General features: G+C 40.3%; 1 protein-coding gene across 9 annotated transcripts in view; it reads right to left on the bottom strand.

Moving 5' to 3' along the window:
- MTHFS (methenyltetrahydrofolate synthetase) overlaps window positions 1-18,812 on the bottom strand; it is a 74,844-nt gene that overhangs the window by 33,368 nt on the left and 22,664 nt on the right. For all 9 annotated transcript variants that reach the window (XM_032174517.2, XM_032174516.2, XM_032174511.2 and 6 more), the window contains one exon: window positions 13,164-13,425. In XM_032174517.2, coding sequence (XP_032030408.1) covers window positions 13,164-13,371 — 208 coding nt within the window. In that variant the 5' untranslated portion in view covers window positions 13,372-13,425. The remainder of the gene's footprint in view (window positions 1-13,163; window positions 13,426-18,812) is intronic.

Raw genomic sequence — 18,812 nt, 5'->3', positions numbered from 1 at the left:
AAAAAAAACAATAAAGTGACCTATAATGAAGGTGGGGAAATCAGTCAAGGAAAATGAAGTCTAAGTGGGCCAAGATGTTCAATTTAGCAAAGACTTCAAAGCAGCCATTATGAATATGAGCCAAGAATTAAAGAAAATTCTGTTCAAAAAAACTGAAGTAGGCCAGGCGCAATGGCTCATGCCTGCAATCCCAGCACTTTGGGAGGCCGAGGCAGGCGGATCACGAGGTCAGGAGATTGAGACCATCCTGGCTAACATAGTGAAACCCGGTCCCTACTAAAAATACAAAAAAAAATTAGCCGGGCATGGTGGCAGGCACCTGTAGTCCCAGCTACTCAGGAGGCTGAGGCAGGAGAATGGTGTGAACCCGGAAGGCAGAGCTTGCAGTGAGCCAAGATCACACCACTGCACTCCAGCCTAGGTGACAGTGTGAGACTCCATCCCCAAAAAAAAACAACTAAAGGAAACTAATGTTCCTAGAATTAAATGAATATATGACACCAATGACTCAACAAATAAAGAATATCAGTGAAGAAACTGAAACTTTACATAAGTATCAAACTCTACAGTTGAAAAGTACAACTACTGGCCAGGCGCAGAGACTCATGCCTATAATCCCAGCACTTTGGGAGGCCAAGGCAGGTGGATCACGAGGTCAAGAGATTGAGACCATCTTGACCAACATGGTGAAACCCCATCTCTACTAAAAATACAAAAATTAGCTGGGTGTGGTGGTGCATGCCTGTAGTCCCAGCTACTTGGGAGGCTGAGGCAGGAGAATCACTTGAACCCGGGGACCAGAGGTTGCAGTGAGCTGAGATTGCACCATTGCACTCCAGCCTGGGCGACAACAGCAAAACTCCATTTAAAAAAAAAAAGAAAAGTACAACTACTGAAATAAAAAATGCACTACATGGACTCAACAATGGGTTTGAGAAGGTGGAAGAAAAAAGGCAGTGTACTTAAAGACAGATCTACAGAAATTATTCAACATGAAAAAACAAAGAAAAAAAGACTACAGAAAAATGAACACAGCCTAAGTGACTTGTAGGACAATATCAAGAATACCAATATACTATACATGGAATAAGAGTCCTAGAAGGAGAAGAGAGACAATGTGGCAGGAAAAAAATTTTTTTTGAAAAATACTGGCTGACAACTTCCTATAGTTGATTAAAAAATTAATCTACAGACCCAAGAAGCTCAATAAATCCCATGTAGGATAAAACTAAAGAAATCTACATATGCCAGGCATGGTGGCTCATGCCTGTAATCCCAGCACTTTGGGAAGCCAAGGCGGGTGGATCACGAGGTCAGGAGATCAAGACCATCCTGGCCAACATGGTGAAACCCCATCTCTACTAAAAATACAAAAAAAATTAGCCGAGCATAGCGGTGCACACCTGTAGTCCCAGCTACTTGGGAGGCTGAGGCAGGAGAATTGCTTGAGCCTGAGAGACGGAGGCTGCAGTGAGCCAAGATTGCACCACTGCACTTCAGCCTGGTGACAGAGCGAAACTCCAACTCAAAAAAAAAAAAAGAAAAGAAATCTACATTTTTACACATCAGAATCAAACTGCTAAAAGAGAAAAATAACTTATCATAAACAGGGAAATACAAAAATACAATGAATGATTGACTTCTCATCAGAAACAATGGAGGCCACAAGGCAGAAGAATAACATTGAACATGCTGAAAGGAAAAAAATATATATGTCAACCAAGAATTTTATATTCAGCAAAACCCTTTCAAAAATAGAGGCAGAATAAGACATTCCTAGATAAACAAAAACTGAGAGAATTAATTACTGGCAGAGCTGTCTGAGAAAGACTAAAGAAAATCCTTTGGGCCAAAAGGAAATTACACTGGATGGTAACTCAAATTCACAGGAAAGAATGAAGAACACTGAAAACGGTAAGTAGGAAGGTAAACACAACAGATTGTTTTTTTTTCTCTTTTCTTCTATTCCTTTTTAAAACATAAGAGTTCTTAAAGCAATAATTGCAATACTATTTGTTGGATTTATAGTACATACAGATGTATCTTATATTGTTGCGTGAATTAGGAGGACAAGAGAGACCTCGGGGTAAACCAGGAAGATCTTTTCTGATTGCACTCAGACCCAGCAGACTCAACATCCAAAAACTGGGCCCAGAACGAAGACAGCACTTGACTCTTATGCATACTTCTAAAAGGGGATGGGCTAACTTGAGTCAAGCTTACACTGGCGCAAAGTGAAAGTAAGGATACAGAGGCAGGACAAGACAGTTAATCAAATTGTAACAGGTTCATAACTGAGGATTACACATGACCATTGCTATGCAACTCAGATGGCCATTATCTAGGTTTGCTGTAGTGCCTAGCAAGGCTTATTCCATGGCCTTCACTATGGTGCCCAGGTGGCCGTATCTCAGGCCTGCTCAGCTGGTTTATGACCGTCACTCCACTGCTTAGATAAAACAGAATACTAGAAGTCACTAGTTACAGAGAACAGGAATCTATAAACTCATACTGTAAAACAAAGGGAAATTTGTTTTTCTTCTCCCTATGTGGAGGGAGTGGTGGGAGAGTCTCCAGAGCACATTCTTTTGTGTCCTGGCTTCTTAGATATTATTATCAAGACTTTTCCTGGGTCTGGGCTGTGCTCGTTGCTGCCTCTGGAACAAGTCAGCCTAATACAGGAAAGCTTATTTCTTTTTATTTTTATTTTATTTTTCTTTCTTTAATTTCCTGCCTCAATATGACAATAATAACATAAATGGGGAAGGAAGAATGGAATTATATAAGAGCAAAGTTGCTGTATTTTACTGGAGTCAGGTGAATACTAATCTGAAACAGACTGTACTAAATAAAAGATGTAATCCCTCCAGCAACTGCAAAAACAATTTAAAACACAGCTTAAAAATCAACAGAAGAACTGAAACAGCACATCAAAAAAAATTTTGTTTTTCATTTGTATCATGCTTTTGAAATTCCACTAAACGACCAGTACTTCCCAAATTTTTCACTAAGGTAACTGCAGAGAAAGTTAAAATCCCTGGAGGGTCTGCCTGCAGGCCTGCCCACAGAGACAAAGTTTTTGCTTTAATATTTTGTGTTTTACCTTTAAATTTTTATCCCTTTTTTTTTTTTTTTTGGAGTCGGAGTCTCACTCTGTCCCCCAGGCTGGAGTCCAATGGTGCGATCTTGGCTCACTGCAACTTCCGCCTCCTGGGTTCAAGCAATTCTCCTACCTCAGCCTCCTGAGTAGCTGGGATTACAGGCACCCACCAGCACGCCCGGCTAATTTTTTCCTTAAAATTTGTGAATTTTATTTATCTTCTATATGCTACCTTTGTGATTGTATTTGTTATAAAAATAATGTGTGGTTTGTAATGTTTGTATGTTTGTTTTTCTGGTTTCTTTCTGCTAAAATGTTTAAGTAAAATTAATAGTTGAAGAAAATTTACCCAATAAGGCCTGTAATAGATGCATGCCTTCTTGAGAAGCAGATGCCTAAATCAGTGGCTTTCAAACATTTTAGATACTACAGTAAGAAAAACATCATGACCCATTTTATACGCAGCACATGCATATACACACACACATGCACACATATATACACACAAAACTCTGACTAAATCAAAATTTCTTTCCTAGCTCTTTCTTGTTTTTTAATTAATCATAAGACTTCTCACAAGTGATTCTGGTTCCCTGTGTCACTACACACAAAGAACACTTAAATTTTTACAGTGGATTTGACTGCTTTAACCCAAAGTAATGACATGGGCAGTTAGGAAGATATTTTTTGTTTCTGTTCAATTTCCATCTCATGATTTGCTTCCTACTTCATCCAACAGTAAATTAGCTTATTCTGCTTTTGTTCTTTTTTTTCTTTTTAAGACAGAGTCTCGCTCTGTCGCCCAGGCTGGAGTGCAGTGGCACGATCTTGGCTCACTGCAAGCTCTGTCCCCTGGGTTCACACCATTCTCCTGCCTCAGCCTCCTGAGTAGCTGGGACTACAGGCACCCACCACCACACCCGGCTAATTCTTTTTCTTTTTTTTATTTTTTAGTAAAGACGGGGTTTCACCATGTTAGCCAGGATGGTCTCGATCTCCTGACCTCGTGATCTGCCTGCCTCGGCCTCCCGAAGTGCTGGGATTACAGGTGTGAGCCACCGTGCCCAGCCTCTGCTTGTTTATTTATGGATAATAATCAATACAAATCTGGTTTTGTAGATGACAATTAGCATAAAAGATAAACATTGATGGATCATGTGCTATTATATCTGCATTTCTTTGCAGTACTATCAGTCATTCACCCAATATACAATTCTCAGCTGTACTTTAAAAAGGATATTTAAGTTACTGAAGAAAGAGATGGTACCTCAGATTCATCAGGGCACTGTGCTAAGCCCAAACACACCAAAACAAAAAATGTTTGAAGACTATTTATATGTTTCTCTAAAGGACCATCAGGTGAAAGTTACATGAAGCCATAAGCTTAATATGGAGAGTAATTTTCTAACCTTTTATAAAGCGGGGTAAATGAAATGGGATTCCTTATTAAATAGTGGACTCCTAATCCCTGCAAATAGTAAAGCAAAAAAAAAAAAAAACCTTTTAAATTACATATATAGGATATAATAAAGCAAATCCAATAACAAAAGGTATGCTGAGGTGTCAAAATACAAGGAGAAAACAAAGGAAGAAGTGTTTAAATATGACTAAGAAATCTAAGAAGACTTTTGCAGGAGGCAGCATTTAAGCTGGGCATTCATTTACACACAGGTCTTTACTACCCTAGCTTGAAATTTAAGGTTCAGAGGAATAAACTAAAAAAAGAATTTATTTTTTCTAATTCCAACTTCACTCCTCTTAAAAATTCTGCCCTTCCTCTGAATTAAATGTATACAGAAATACATATAAACCTAATAGACATTTTAATGTCTCGATTAAGGTGATAAAAAAAAATTGAACTGGAAATGCAGTTTAAACACCTGAAGTTCTATATGTAGCGAGGTTTAAGTCACCTGGGTTAGTCCTTTTAAAGATCGTTAAGTGTCCAATAGTACATTCAATGAATAATTATGCTTGAGTAGAACATTTAGCAGGCTAGCCCATCTTGGCAAGAATAACAGGCCATAACCCCCTAAGGAACTGTCTTTTAATCTTAATGGGCTGGGAGTTAACAAGAAGTAAATTACCATTCTCTGACATGAGGATATATTCTAAAGCCGCTGCAAAAGATAAAATAGACAATTCTGGAACAGGTCCAAGGAAGCCTATCATGGGTGCACTTATTCAAATGAAAGGCCCTGTTATAAATCAAAGCTGTAGCTGGTTCTTCCTGTGTATTTAGTTGAATACAAAATGACTGAAAAAAAAAAAAAAAAAGCTTAACTTTGAGACCAGAGTACTTTTAGATACATGTGACTCAGTCCAAGTTCTTCCTTGGGAAAATATGACAACGTTCCCATGCATACAGTTACCAAGGGTACCTGTTCCATGAATAACGGTTTTAATGCAGTATGCTGTCAAGAGAGAGAAGAAAATCTAGGTAGTAAAGCAATCTTAATGAATGAAGTGTGAAGAAAAATGGCACTTCAAAGGGCACTGGAGTGGAAACCAGAACTGGGTGACCTCGCATTATCATTAACTGCCTGTGTGTCCTTGGGGAAGTGACAACCTCCCTGGGTTGCAGTTATCCTATCTGAAAACAAAGAAGATGAAGCAAGGACAGTAAGGGTTCACTCTCCCTCCCACAGTGCCTAACTCAGGAGGCAATGTTCTCAATTGTCCAGAAAGGGAGGTCACCCAAAATGCCTACAATGGCATGTGCAATGTGCAAAAGCACATTCCAAAATTACAACTGCTTTCATTTACTTTTAGTCCTAACTTATTTCCAAAGTTCAAACACAATTAATGAGGAGGATTTTTGTTAAGCTAAAGAAACACGTGTTAAAGGTTTAGAAACACTTTCAATGAGAAGATAAGCTGTAACTCATATCAAAACACCATACCATGTAGGATCTTATAACTACTTATTTCTTGGCTTAGTAAAAATTAAACATTCTCATAGACATGCTGACAGTCACTGGTGGGACCAGTGGTGTTAAGAGTCTCCACAGAATATTATTAAAAATACCCAGACTGTCAGAAAATAAATCTCTGTTATTTAAGCTGCACTGCCCGCCCCCAACAAAAAATAAAAAACAAACACGGAGACTGGATTGAGAATACCGTATTGACCCAGCAGCTGTTATAGCACTCGGGCTCAGGAACCAATCTAAGTATTATTCCATGTACTTAGCCTTACAGAAGAACACAGAAGAGGAGATATGGCAGGTTCAGCATCTTTACCTCATCCAGGGCCCAGCAGCTACCTCAGTACACTGCTTCTTTTGCCTCCTCACTCACACAGGGTGCAGCAAGAGCCAAGGGGCACATAGGTCACCTTCACACAGAGAAGCTGCAACTCCCATTTCCTGCCCATCTTTTATACAGATCTAGTTCCACAGATCCGAGGCTTCCATGCCAACTCACAGCTCTCAATTCAGGTGTAGTAGCACACAGTAACAGGCAGGTACAGGTACATCCCACATTATCACAACTCTATGGCTTCCCCAAAACTAGTGCTGAGAGAAGATAAGTTTCAAGGTTATTCCCCCAGGCAGGCCCAGCTTAGTCTGGGACCGACGTTAACTCTTTACTCACAAATATAAAAAATGTTGGTTGGGTGCAGTGGCTCATGCCTATAATCCCAGCACTCTGGGAGGCCAAGCCAGGAGGATTGCTTGAGGCCAGGAGTTCAAGATCAGCCTGGGCAACAGAGTAGACCTGTCTCTACAAAAAATTTAAAAATTAGTCAGGCATGGTAGTGTGTACCTGTAGTCCTGGCTACTCAGGAGGCTGAGGTTGGTGAATCACTTGAGCCCAGGAGTTCAAGGTTACAGTTAGCTATGATTACACCCCTGCGCTCCAGTCTGGGCGACAGAGTGAGACCTTGTCTCTAAAAACAACGAGTTACAGCGCCTTATAAAACAACTGACTCTAGTATACTTTTTAATGTGTCCCTGTGTACATGCATATAGTTTTTTAAATCCAGATTTTCTTTCTTAGCTATAAAGTGTTGATAATCTATTCATTTATACAGGCATTCTTTGAATTCAAAACTGTTAGCTTCACCTCAAGAAACTTTTACTGAAAGTCTACAACATAAACCATATGACTAGGTACCAGGGATACAAATGATTTAGAAGAAGGTTTCTGCTCCGAAAGAGTCTAAGTCTATCAGCAAAGAAAAGGGACACACTTCAAAAAGAATTAATAAAACGTGGTAATATATGTAAAGTGCCAAGTACATAAGAATTACGGAAGAAAAGGACTAGTATATTGTGGGCAGCCAGGGAAGGTTTGGGGGAAATAATTTCTGCTTACTGTTAATAACTGCCATGTATTGATCTCTGACTACATGGCAAACTGTACTAGGCACTTTACATATATCATCTTACTTTATCCTCTCAACAACACAATTAGTCAGTACTGTAATTATCTCCAATTTTCAGATGGGGAAATTTGGACTTTGAGATGTTAAGTAATTCTGCCCAAGTGGTAAAGGCCAGATTCAAACTCAGATCAGTCTGACTCCAAAGCTAGTGATCTTAAGCACCAGACTAGAATAGACTATCCTGAAGAAACACATAATATATTCTAGACTGGAAAATGGCATAAACAAAATCACTTTCACAGCAAAGCACATAACATTACCCTATGCTTGACCACTCAACATCAGCAAAAACAACAGCAGCCACAGCAGCAACAACAGCATTTTTACTGAGCACCTACTATGTGCTAAACACTAGTCAGATATTATCTCATTTAAACTCCATAACAGATATGTAAGCTAGGTCTGAGTCCACTTACAGGTAAGAAGACTGAAACTCTAAGAAGTTAAGTGATCTTCCCAAGGTAACACAATTAGAAAGGAGCAAAACTAGAATTCAAATCCAGGTTGGTGTGTTTCTCAAATCCATATTTTCCATTACTAGGAAATACTGTCTTCCAGCGGACCACTTTGGCTGAAATAAGGAGCTGTACCAAGGAGGCACAAGAATTAAGGTAGAAAGGGAGGTAAGACCCAGAAAGTGACCTGAATGTTTGGATTTCATCCATGTCCCTTCTTTTGGCAACAACCAGCAGGAACTACTGTTTGCTCAGGTACACAGATCTATTCAGTGTACAGAGAAGGCTTGAATAGGGTAGATGACCTGTACAGAAAGGTACTTTGGGAACATTAATATGGCCAGGAAACAAATTTAAAGTTTACTCCAATGGAACAGATATGAAGAATGAAAATTGTAGACTAAGACTTCCCCCAAAACTGGAATTGGAGAAAGACAGGTAATAAAAACATTACAAAGAAAAATCTGGTAATAACTGGATGGTGGGAAGGAGGCAAGGATAATTCCATGTCTACAAAGGGGCTGCTAACAGAAATGAAAAACAAAAAAGAATGATAAGAATGAATTTAGACATGCTGAAAATAAGGAACAGTGAGACATCTAAATGTTCAACAAAAGCTGAAAAAAGCTAAAAGTTCAACAAAAAGTTGAACAGGACAGCACAAAGGAGAGAGCCCTGCGACATGCCAGCACAAACCTGCTTCTGTGAGGACAACAGGCTAGTTAACTCCACAACACTGGGAACCAGGTCCATGCTGTTCCCTGCTATATCCCCATCACACCTCCCACAGAGCAGTGCTCCACACATCTTTTCTGAATAAAGTATTATGAGCCAATCCAAATTTCTCCAGCCTCCTGAGGATATCATGACTCCATCAAATATGCCTTGATGAAATCCATACCCACTATCTTTTATTATATTCTTGCAGATGCCATGCAACCCTAACAAAGAAAGAAATGAAGTCAATGTGAGCTACTCACAGTGAACCAATCATAACCCTCCCAAAAGTACTGATCATGAACAACCTAGAAGGGTTGTTCAAAGACTCTGTCCTTGATGATGCCCCACTCAATTACTTTAAAATGTTTTATTTGAGGACTAGAAAGTCTTCATTATGACCATTAAGTTATGGCTCAGGTACCTACACATAGATATTAATTCCCAAAAAGCCTCCAAGAAGATCATAAGTTAAAAATCAGCACCGAAAAAGCTATGACTGCAAAGAGCCTATTATATTCAGCAGAATTTCAGAAATGATTGATGGCATAGGTGAGTTTAGTTTTGACTCTCCAGTATCCATTCCCTCTTGTTCTGGAAACACAACAAACACTCTCACCCTACTCTCAGCTCAGTGGTTTGGGTAGGGCTGCCGAGCTGGGCATATGACCTAGTCTAAGTCAATTGGCACTTCTTTTTCTTCCTGGTCACAAAGAATGGGTCAGGGACAGGCACATAAGACCCAGGCCTAAGCCAGTCAGCCGATTCCATATCTCTGGCCATAGTGATTAATTTCAAGATGCCCATTTGGGTCAAGAAGAGTTAGGACCAGGACTTTATCGGACTGTTAGAAAACAAACTTGTTCTTTACGGCTAGCAGTAAGGATGTCATGGAACCTAGAGCTGCCATGGGCCACCATGTGGCACCAGTAAAATGAAACTGATATAGATGGAAGCAAAGCCAAAAGGCAGAGATAGACTGGCTCCGAATGCCACTGATCCAGCCAGCCCTTCTGTGAACTTTTCAGTCTCTGGGCCAATCAAATCTCATTTTTGCTTAAGCCAGGTTAAATCAGACTATATACTTGCATTGGAAAAATTCCTGCTCTAATCTAATTGCCCAAGCAGCCCTTACCTTGAGGATAAACTTGGGAAAGAATCCAACCCTCTATTTCTTTTGCTACATATATAATACAAGAATAGCCCATGGGAAATTTTTGCTTAGGAACTTGTAATTGCAACTGAAGACACAAAAGCTCACTCTTTTCTAAGCTCTGATAATGTGAGCAAACAACAAAGATAAACAGATAACAAAAGCTACACCAAGGACAGTCTGAGCTCTGATCAGCTTGTCCCAAACACTGTAAAGCTAGATGTATGCTTAAGCACTGAAGTTGTCACATTTTAAGTTGCTGATGCAAGTAGAAATCCACAGTACAGAGTGTGATGTTAGGAGATAACAAACAGCCAAGACTGCCTACTCAAACATTTCTATAAACAACAGCAGCGAGCTTTGACCCCAGGCTGCAGTTTCAAGAAATTGTGGGTATAATCCTCTATCCCTTTGCAACTCAGATTGCAAGTATCTGCAAAGAAAAACGCATGGGGGAAAAAAGCCACTGTTATTACACATACAGCATGAATAAATACTAGAGGAGAAAAAAAAATGAACAACCAGTTGTGGATTTTGGTGGACTTTTTTCTATTTAGAACCATATTCTAAATTTCTATGTTTTTAATATTCAGTATCTTTTCATTTGACACTTATATTTGACATATAATACAGGTTATGATATTCTGTTTATGTTCATTTTCTGTCTCATCAGCTACAGTGTGAGTCCCTTCAAATCAGGGCCTTATCTTTCCAGACCTAAAATAGTGTCTGACACAAAGTAGATGTGTGAAAATATCTGCTGAAAATTAATGAAATGTTAACTACTTGGCTAGTAATGAGTTTATCTTATAATGAATAATTCTGACTTCCTTGGTTAAAATTAATAAATTACCATTTATTCAATAGCTCCTATGTGACAAATGACATGCTAAAAACCATACATAGGCCGGGCGCTGTGGCCTGTAATCCCAGCACTTTGGGAGGCCGGGGCAGGTGGATCATCTGAGGTCAGGAGTTCGAGATTAGCCTGACCAACATGGTGAAACCCCATCTCTATTAAAAATACAAAATTAGCCGGCCATGGTGGCGCATGCCTGTAATTCTAGCTACTCGGGAGACTGAGGCAGGAGAATTGCTTGAACCCAGGAGGCAGAAGTTGCAGTGAGCCGAGATCGTGCCATTACACTCCAGCCTGGGCGACAGAGCGAAACTCTGTCTCTGAAAAAAAAAAAAAGCATAAATGATTGACTCACTTATTTGGATTGAGATTATCCTAACCAGGAAGTGTAAATATAAGTTAAAAGGAAAAATAATGCTTCTTCCTTACTCTTTTCACCACTGTACTTGAATAGAACTAGAACAAATGCACAAAAGTTCAAAGTGACACACTTTAGCTCAACCCAAAGATGTTCTAGAAGGAGCACAGCTGTTCTAAAAGAAATGAGCTGCCTCTAGAGGAATTGGTTACTGGAGGAAATCAAGTAAAATTTCAATTAGCAGGCACATTATAGAGATGATGCAAGCACTGAAGGAGCTGTTAACAGAGTCAACTGGAATTGGGACAGTATCCTGCATTGCACCATTAAGCCTGCGAGTCTGAAGTAGCTGCATTAAGTTTGAGCAAAGTCAGTAGCTATGATTTCCTGTCTTTTCTTATCTATAACCCTAGGCTGCTCTCCAAGATACTCTGTATTCCCTTATTATCTCATTGCCTTAAAATGCTTGCAATCTTTCCCCTTGAAAATATGAAAGAGCCGGGCGCGGTGGCTCACGCTTGTAATCCCAGCACTTTGGGAGGCCGAGGCGGGCGGATCACGAGGTCAGGAGATCGAGACCACAATGAAACCCCGTCTCTACTAAAAATACCAAAAAATTAGCCGGGCGTGGTGGCGGGCGCCTGTAGTCCCAGCTACTCGGAGAGGCTGAGGCAGGAGAATGGCGTGAACCTGGGAGGCGGAGCTTGCAGTGAGCAAGAGATTGTGCCACTGCACTCCAGCCTGGGCGAAGGAACGAGACTCCGTCCCGAATGGTTACTACGGCATAAAAAAAAAAGAAAATATGAAAGAGTTTTAAAATGCTGACATTCATCTGGCCTATTGATGCAGGACATGAAGGAGGTAGATCTGAATGTATTTTTGGTCCCTAAACATCTAGCTAAGCCCAAGATTGGACAATACAGGAAAAGTTAAACTAGCAAAGTGCATAATCCCTCTACTGTTACCAGCCCTTGACCCTCTCCCCTCCGACTCCATCATACTGACTTTATAGGCTATGGTGTTATATTGGAAGGGGCAGAAACTGAGCAAAGACTGCATAAAGTTGTGCTAGGGCTTCTTTGCAACCATTTAAGTCCTAGTCAAAAATACACATCTCTAAGATGGGTCAGGCATTATACTAAAAACTAATATCCTTAGCTTGTTTTGCTTTCAGCTCTTTACCTCTGTTTCATAATGATAAAACTTCCCAAGCAGCTGTTGGCCAGTGAACAGCATGTATTAAGACCCAGCAGTAGAGAAGGCAAAGTGGAGTTGGGAAACAGATATTCAGAGTGGCTGGAACTCAGACTATGAAGTGGGGAGTAGAAAGATGTGAAAAGAGAAAGATAGCAGGGCCAAGATTAGGAAGAACCTCGTTAAGGAGTGTTTACTTCAATCTAAGGGCAATAGTAAGTCACAGAAAGATTTTAAGGAGGGGAGAGAAGTGGCAGATTTGTGTTTTCAAAATCTTGTTTCAATTACTTTTAAATAACCAATAAAGAGGAAGGAGAGTATGCAAGACATGGAGAGAGAACAGTTAAAAGGCCTTTCCAGGAATGCAGGCAAGGGGAGATGTCAGCTTAGACTGCAGTAGTAGCAGTGGGTTTGAGAGAAATGGACAGATTCAGTAAATATTCAGTAGGTAAAATTATCAGGACTTAACAATAGACCACAGGTGCGGCATAAGAGAAAGAGAGGGGTCAAGGATGACCTGGAGATTTCTGGCATGGCCAGCTGGGTAGCTGGTGGTGCCATGTACTGAGATAAACACATGGTAGGTAGTCGAAGTTGAGAAGATATAAGTGCCCATTAGCATTAATAATAATATGCTCATTAGCAAGCAGACCATAACTGAAACCACAGGAAATAATTATTCAGGAAAAATATATAATTCAACCCACAAGGTAGGGCAACAATATGTGAGAAGTCAACAATATTATTCATTTACACTGCACAGTTTTCAAAAGGCATCACATCCTAAACCAGGTAATACAGGTGTCTTGGAATGTAGGCAAAATACAAATTAATCCCTTACAGGAAAAGCAACTCTCACTGACCCACACATAACAGGTGGATCTCAGATCTAACAACTAGTCATAATACAACAACATCCTAACACCATAATACTCACCTGTGGACAAGGCCTCCTCCCGAACATCACCCTCACCAGGCTGAGGGATATTCCAGGATGTTTTGGGAAGTAAAGAAATTTCCTCTGGTGATTCTATTCTCACCATATCCATGTGATTGCTCTGGAACTGGTACCGAGGGATGAAGCAGATTTTGCCTCGTTGGAAAATGTCCTTGATGATCTCTTCTGTCTCAATTTCATCTTGCATGCTCAGAAAGATGGAAATTCTTTTGGACTTTTGATACTCACTGTGGGCAATCACCTAAATGGGAAATTATGGCAATTATATTTTCCAAGACTATATTTAGCAACTCCTCTTAACAATTCCTCCTTTCTCTCTCAGCCTTCTCCAATTTCTTTAAATATTAAAAAGAAAAAAAAAGGGGGGGTGCCAGAGTGATATAGTGGGTCAGACAGTGTTGCATCATGAAGCCTGACTTTCAGTTTGGGACCCAGCACTTAACTGCTCCTTTTATCCCTCCCTGGTACATCCACTCTGGTAGGTGTGAAAACTCATTAAAAGGTCACTGTGGAGACAAGCTGTCTATCTAGAGAATTCCAGGCTTGATCCCCACCTATCCATTTTAGTAGTCTTCGGTCATTTCACAGGCTTTCCCTAGAGTCTTATTTTATCTCCCAATCTTGGCTCCCACAAGCTTCTCCACTCCTTGGATCGTCAGGCTTCTCTCTCCTCCAAAATTCTACCCATTTAAAGCCCAACGCAAGCCCTAACTTTTCCTAACTTCTGCCAAACCCTTACTACATTTAGAGTTAATATATAACTTAATAATGATGTACTGTCATGAGTGGATCACTAATTGTTTCATGTACCCTAAATGTGGTATCCCTAACCGGTCCATGAACTGAGTTCTCTGAGGCAAAGAACATACCTCTACCATCCCCATCCCATTTCCTAAAATCCATCTGTTCAAATGAATATTAAAATATTCACAATTATGGGGTGGGGGCAGATCCTGATGAAAGAAACCACATTCAACTGAATCATCCATCAGGCAGGAGAAGGGAAATGAGCTTTGCTCATCATAGAAATGTCAACAATCTCAGGAACTTATCCAGACTCAGAAGTTAGCCCTTCGCTCTCTTTTTTCCTTTTTTTATTTTTATTTTTTTTGAGACAGGGTCTCCCTCTGTTGCCCAGGCTGGAGTGCAGTGGTGCAATCTGCAACCACTGCCTCAATCTGCAACCACTGCCTCTTAGGCTCAGGCAGTCCTCCTGCCTCAGCCTCCAGAGTAGCTGGGACCACAGGTGCAAACCACCTTGTCCAGTTGATTTTTCGTATTTTTTGTGGAGACAGGGTTTCACCACGTTGCTCAGGCTGGTCTCAAACTCCTGAGCTCAACTGATCCACCCACCTGGACCTCCCAAAGTGCTGGCATTACAGATGTGGGCCACTGCACCTGGCCAGCTCTCTTTTTTTCCCTTCCTTTTCTGTTCTTCCCTATTCTCCAAACTAAAAAGAAAAGAATACTTTTCTTATTCTTTATAAGACTTTTTAATACTTTTGTTATTATTATATAATTGTAAGCCATAAAAGTAGCTTATAAATATGACTGGCAGAAAGGTACAGGAACAGTAAGTCAAGTTATTATTAATAAAAAAAGGAAACACAGAAATTAAGTAGATAGAGCACATCAAACCAGTCTAAGGAAGAAAGTTAACTCTCACATTCTGAAAAGTTACGAAATTGTTTTGAGGCCTGAAATGGGCAAAGGAAGGAAATGTGAAACCTAGACCTGGGCAGGCCTGGGGCTTTTGGCATCCAACTACTATATGAGAAAGTATCCTTTTTGCTCTCTTTACAGCAGAATATAGAAGATCGAGAGTTGAATAAGCAGTAACAAACATCAGTTAACACTCAGTGTGAGACTGTGCTACATATTTATCTTCCTTCCTCAAATCCCATTTATATGACGGTAAAGAAGCACAAAAAAGAAAATCCATTAGAGTACTGAGAACAAGAGAACAGAGACCTGACTAATTTCTGTAAGACAAAGAGTGGATGGGACAGTATTTTACTGACAAAACGGCAGCAGATCACAACACTCAGAGAATAAGGGTGCAGGTCAGGCAGAATCCATTCCTCCCCTGAAATCCCAAAGCAACTATAAAAGGCAGAGGAAATCCCCATTAGATAAGACACCTTCATTCACAAATATGTACAGACTAATAAAGGATCATCAAACATTTTGAAAAGTCAAAATACAAAGTAGAAGGATAGAAAAAAAATAAGAAGGGGAGAAAAAAATGGACAAACAGGACAGATAATTTTTTGAAATTCGAATTACTTTTCTCAGACAAACTCAAGAAGATAATTGCATTTCTAAAATAACAATAGACTGCTATGGGGAGGAAGCAATCAGGGAATTATGAAATAATCAGTGGAAACTAAAATTGTGATTAGCAAAATTAAAACAACTTAGGAGAAAGCCTTGGAGTAGGGGAAAAGGCAAAAATAGGAAAAATGAAAAAAATGTTAACAGAGAAGATCAATCTATGATTTTTATTACCTGATTAACAAGAGTTCCAAAAAGGCACAAAGGAAAATAAATAATCAAAGAAGATATACTTGGCTCATACCTGTAATCCCAGCACTTTGGGAGGCGGAGGCGGGTAGATTATCTGAGGTCAGGAGTTCGAGGCCAGCCTGACCAACATGGTAAAACCCCGTCTCTACTAAATATACAAAAATTAGCCAGGTGTGGTGGCGCATGCCTGTAGTCCCAGCTACTTGAGAGGCTGAGGCAGAAGAATCGCTTGAACCCAGGAGGCAGAGGATGAGCCAAGATCGTGCCATTGCATTCAAGCCTGGGCAACAAGAATGAAACTCCATCTCAAAAAAAAAAAAAAGAAAGAAAAAGAAAAACACGAGTCTCCATATTGAATGGGGGCCATGGGTGCTGAGCAGAACAAGGAAAATAATTTTAAATTTGAAATTCAAACTATCAATCAAGTATGAAGGTAAAACATTTCCTAACGTATATTTAAAAGTTTACCACTCCCAAAGATACTTTCTCAAAAAAAATTATCTGAAGATATATTCTAATAAGATGAAGGGAAAAGAATCCAAGACAAAGATATCAGACTCAAAAAGCAGCCCTAACTCAGAAGTGGAGTAAGGAGGAACCCCAGGGCAATGGCAGTGCAATGGGCCAGAGGCAATCAGACCAGAAGAAGCAAAGAGCTGGAGTGTTTTCAAAAAGAGAGTGGATTTATTTTAACAGACGATTAAAATGATCTATTGATAAGATAAACACATACTCTTGATTTGTCAAAAAAGGAAAAATAAAGGCAATCAGAAGCTCCTGGAAAAATACAGAACTAAATTAGAAATACGCTCCAAATGGAAACAAAGTAAAAAAGAGAACGATTTTGAGCAATTATGGAGGAACAGAGAAAAGCTTTGGTACTGACACCTGAAACATTACCTTCCTAGCTACACATATCTAGTGACATAAAGTTATGTCTTTTCTTACATATTCAATCATACAACTTGATTTCTTACATATTCAATCATACAACTCGATGAATACCATCTACAGAACAAAAATACGGCTGGGCGTGGTGGCTCACACCTGTAATCCCGGCACTTTGGGAGGCCAAAGTGGGTGGATCACGAGGTCAAGAGGTCGAGACCATCCTGGCCAACATGGTGAAACCCCGTCTCTACTAAAAATACAAAAACTAGCTGGGCATAGTGGCGCGCGCTTGTAGTCCCAGCTACTCGGGAGGCTGAGCCAGGGGAATCACCTGAACCCAGGAGGCGGAGGTTGCAGTGAGCCGAGATTGTGCCACTGTACTCCAGCCTGGCAACAGAGCGAGACTCCATCTAAAAAAATAAATAAATACAAGGTATGTATTCAGTGCTTTACATATTTTTGTAAATACTGTTTACTGTAAATATGATTTACTGAAATCTCAAGTTTGGAAATCGGTCACAAATACTGCTCAGTGGACTCATTATAGTTACAGAACAAAGTTTAAATATTATAAAACCTGGCCAGGCGCAGTGGCTCATGCCTGTAATCCCAGCACTTTGGAAGGCCAAGGTGGGTGGATCATGAGGTCAGGAGTTCAACATCAGCCTGGCCAAGATGGTGAAACCCTGTCTCCACCAAAAATACAAAAATTAGCCATGCGTGGTGGCAGGCACCTGTGATTCCAGCTACTCGGGAGGCTGAGGCACAGAACTCCTTGAACCCAGGAGGCAGAGGTTGCAGTGAGCCAACATTGTGCCACTGCACTCCAGCCTGGGTGACAGAGCGAGACTCTGTCTCAAAAAATGAAAAACTGGCTGGACGCGGTGGCTCATGCCTGTAATCCCAGTACTTTGGGAGGCCGAGGCAGGTGGATCACGAGGTCAGGAGATCGAGACCATCCTGGCTAACACAGTGAAACTCTGTCTCTATTAAAAATACAAAAAATTAGCCGGGCGTGGTGGCGGGCACCTGTAGTCCCAGCTACTTGTGAAGCTGAGACAGGAGAATGGCGTGAACCCGGGAGGCAGAGCTTGCAGTAAGCAGAGATCACACCACTGCATTCCAGCCTGGGCAACAGAGTGAGACTCCCTCTCAAAAAAAAAGAAAAGAAAAATCACACAAAACTTGACAACATAAATATGACAATATAAATGTCAGAAACTGACAGGGGGAGTAGAAAACATAGTGAGTAAAGGGGCACTAATTTCCTCATCTTAATTAGTTAGGGAATCAAGATATGACATAAAGCTGAATTTCTTTACCATTTAAATTACTTCTCTGATAAATTTCTAAGTTATAAAAAGGTACAGTGCCAATAAGAATAAATATGCTTTTCTAAATGAAAGACATCGTTTAACACCTTTATTGAGTATTCACTATGGCAAAACACTACACAGTACAATGACGTTTCCAGCGATGATCCATTGGTTAGTCATGAAATCAATAGTGGGCTACAATTTTTAAATGAAATAGAATAGAAAATATTAAAGTTCAAGCCAGGCACGGTGGCTCACACCTGTAATCCCAGCACTTTGGGAGGCCGAGGCAGGAAAATCACAAGGTCGAGCTTGAGACCAGCCTGGCCAACATGGTGAAACCCTGCCTCTCCTAAAAATAGAAAAATTAGCTGGGCATGGTGGCACGTGCCTATAATCCCAGCTACTTGGGAGGCTGAGGCAGAAGAATCGCTTGAACGTGGGAGGCGGAGGTCGCAGTGAGCCAAGATCATGCCACCGCACTCCAGCCTGGACGACAGAGCAAGACTCTGTCTCGAAAAAAAAGAAAATATTAAATTTCGTTGTATGTGGTAAGAGCTGTAAAATGTTCCTTGTGTGTGTATATTTGTTTGTACAGAGTAAAATATATTTATTACTGAGGGTCATGGGTCTGCTTTTTAATTTTTCTCTCTCCTCCTTTAATGCCAGCTCTCAGTTGTCATTCTATTGCTGTCAGTGACTCTGTATCTATGTAACCACTATTTCCATCTATAGTTTATGAATTCTAATCTTCTACAGACAAAGACAACGTAGAAGATTAGAAACTGAATTCATCTTTATTTTCCCCATGCCCCTCCAAAATTTGTTCCAATTCCTACATTCTTTATGCCCAAGGTTCAACACCATTATATCAAGCTCTAAATTTTGGAATCAT

The sequence above is a fragment of the Hylobates moloch genome, unplaced genomic scaffold (assembly GCF_009828535.3).
Source record: "Hylobates moloch isolate HMO894 unplaced genomic scaffold, HMol_V3 SCAFFOLD_14, whole genome shotgun sequence".
NCBI classification, from domain to species: Eukaryota; Metazoa; Chordata; class Mammalia; order Primates; family Hylobatidae; genus Hylobates; species Hylobates moloch.
The sequence above is the reverse complement of the archived record's forward strand: the minus strand, read 5'-3'. Positions and strand labels throughout refer to the sequence as shown.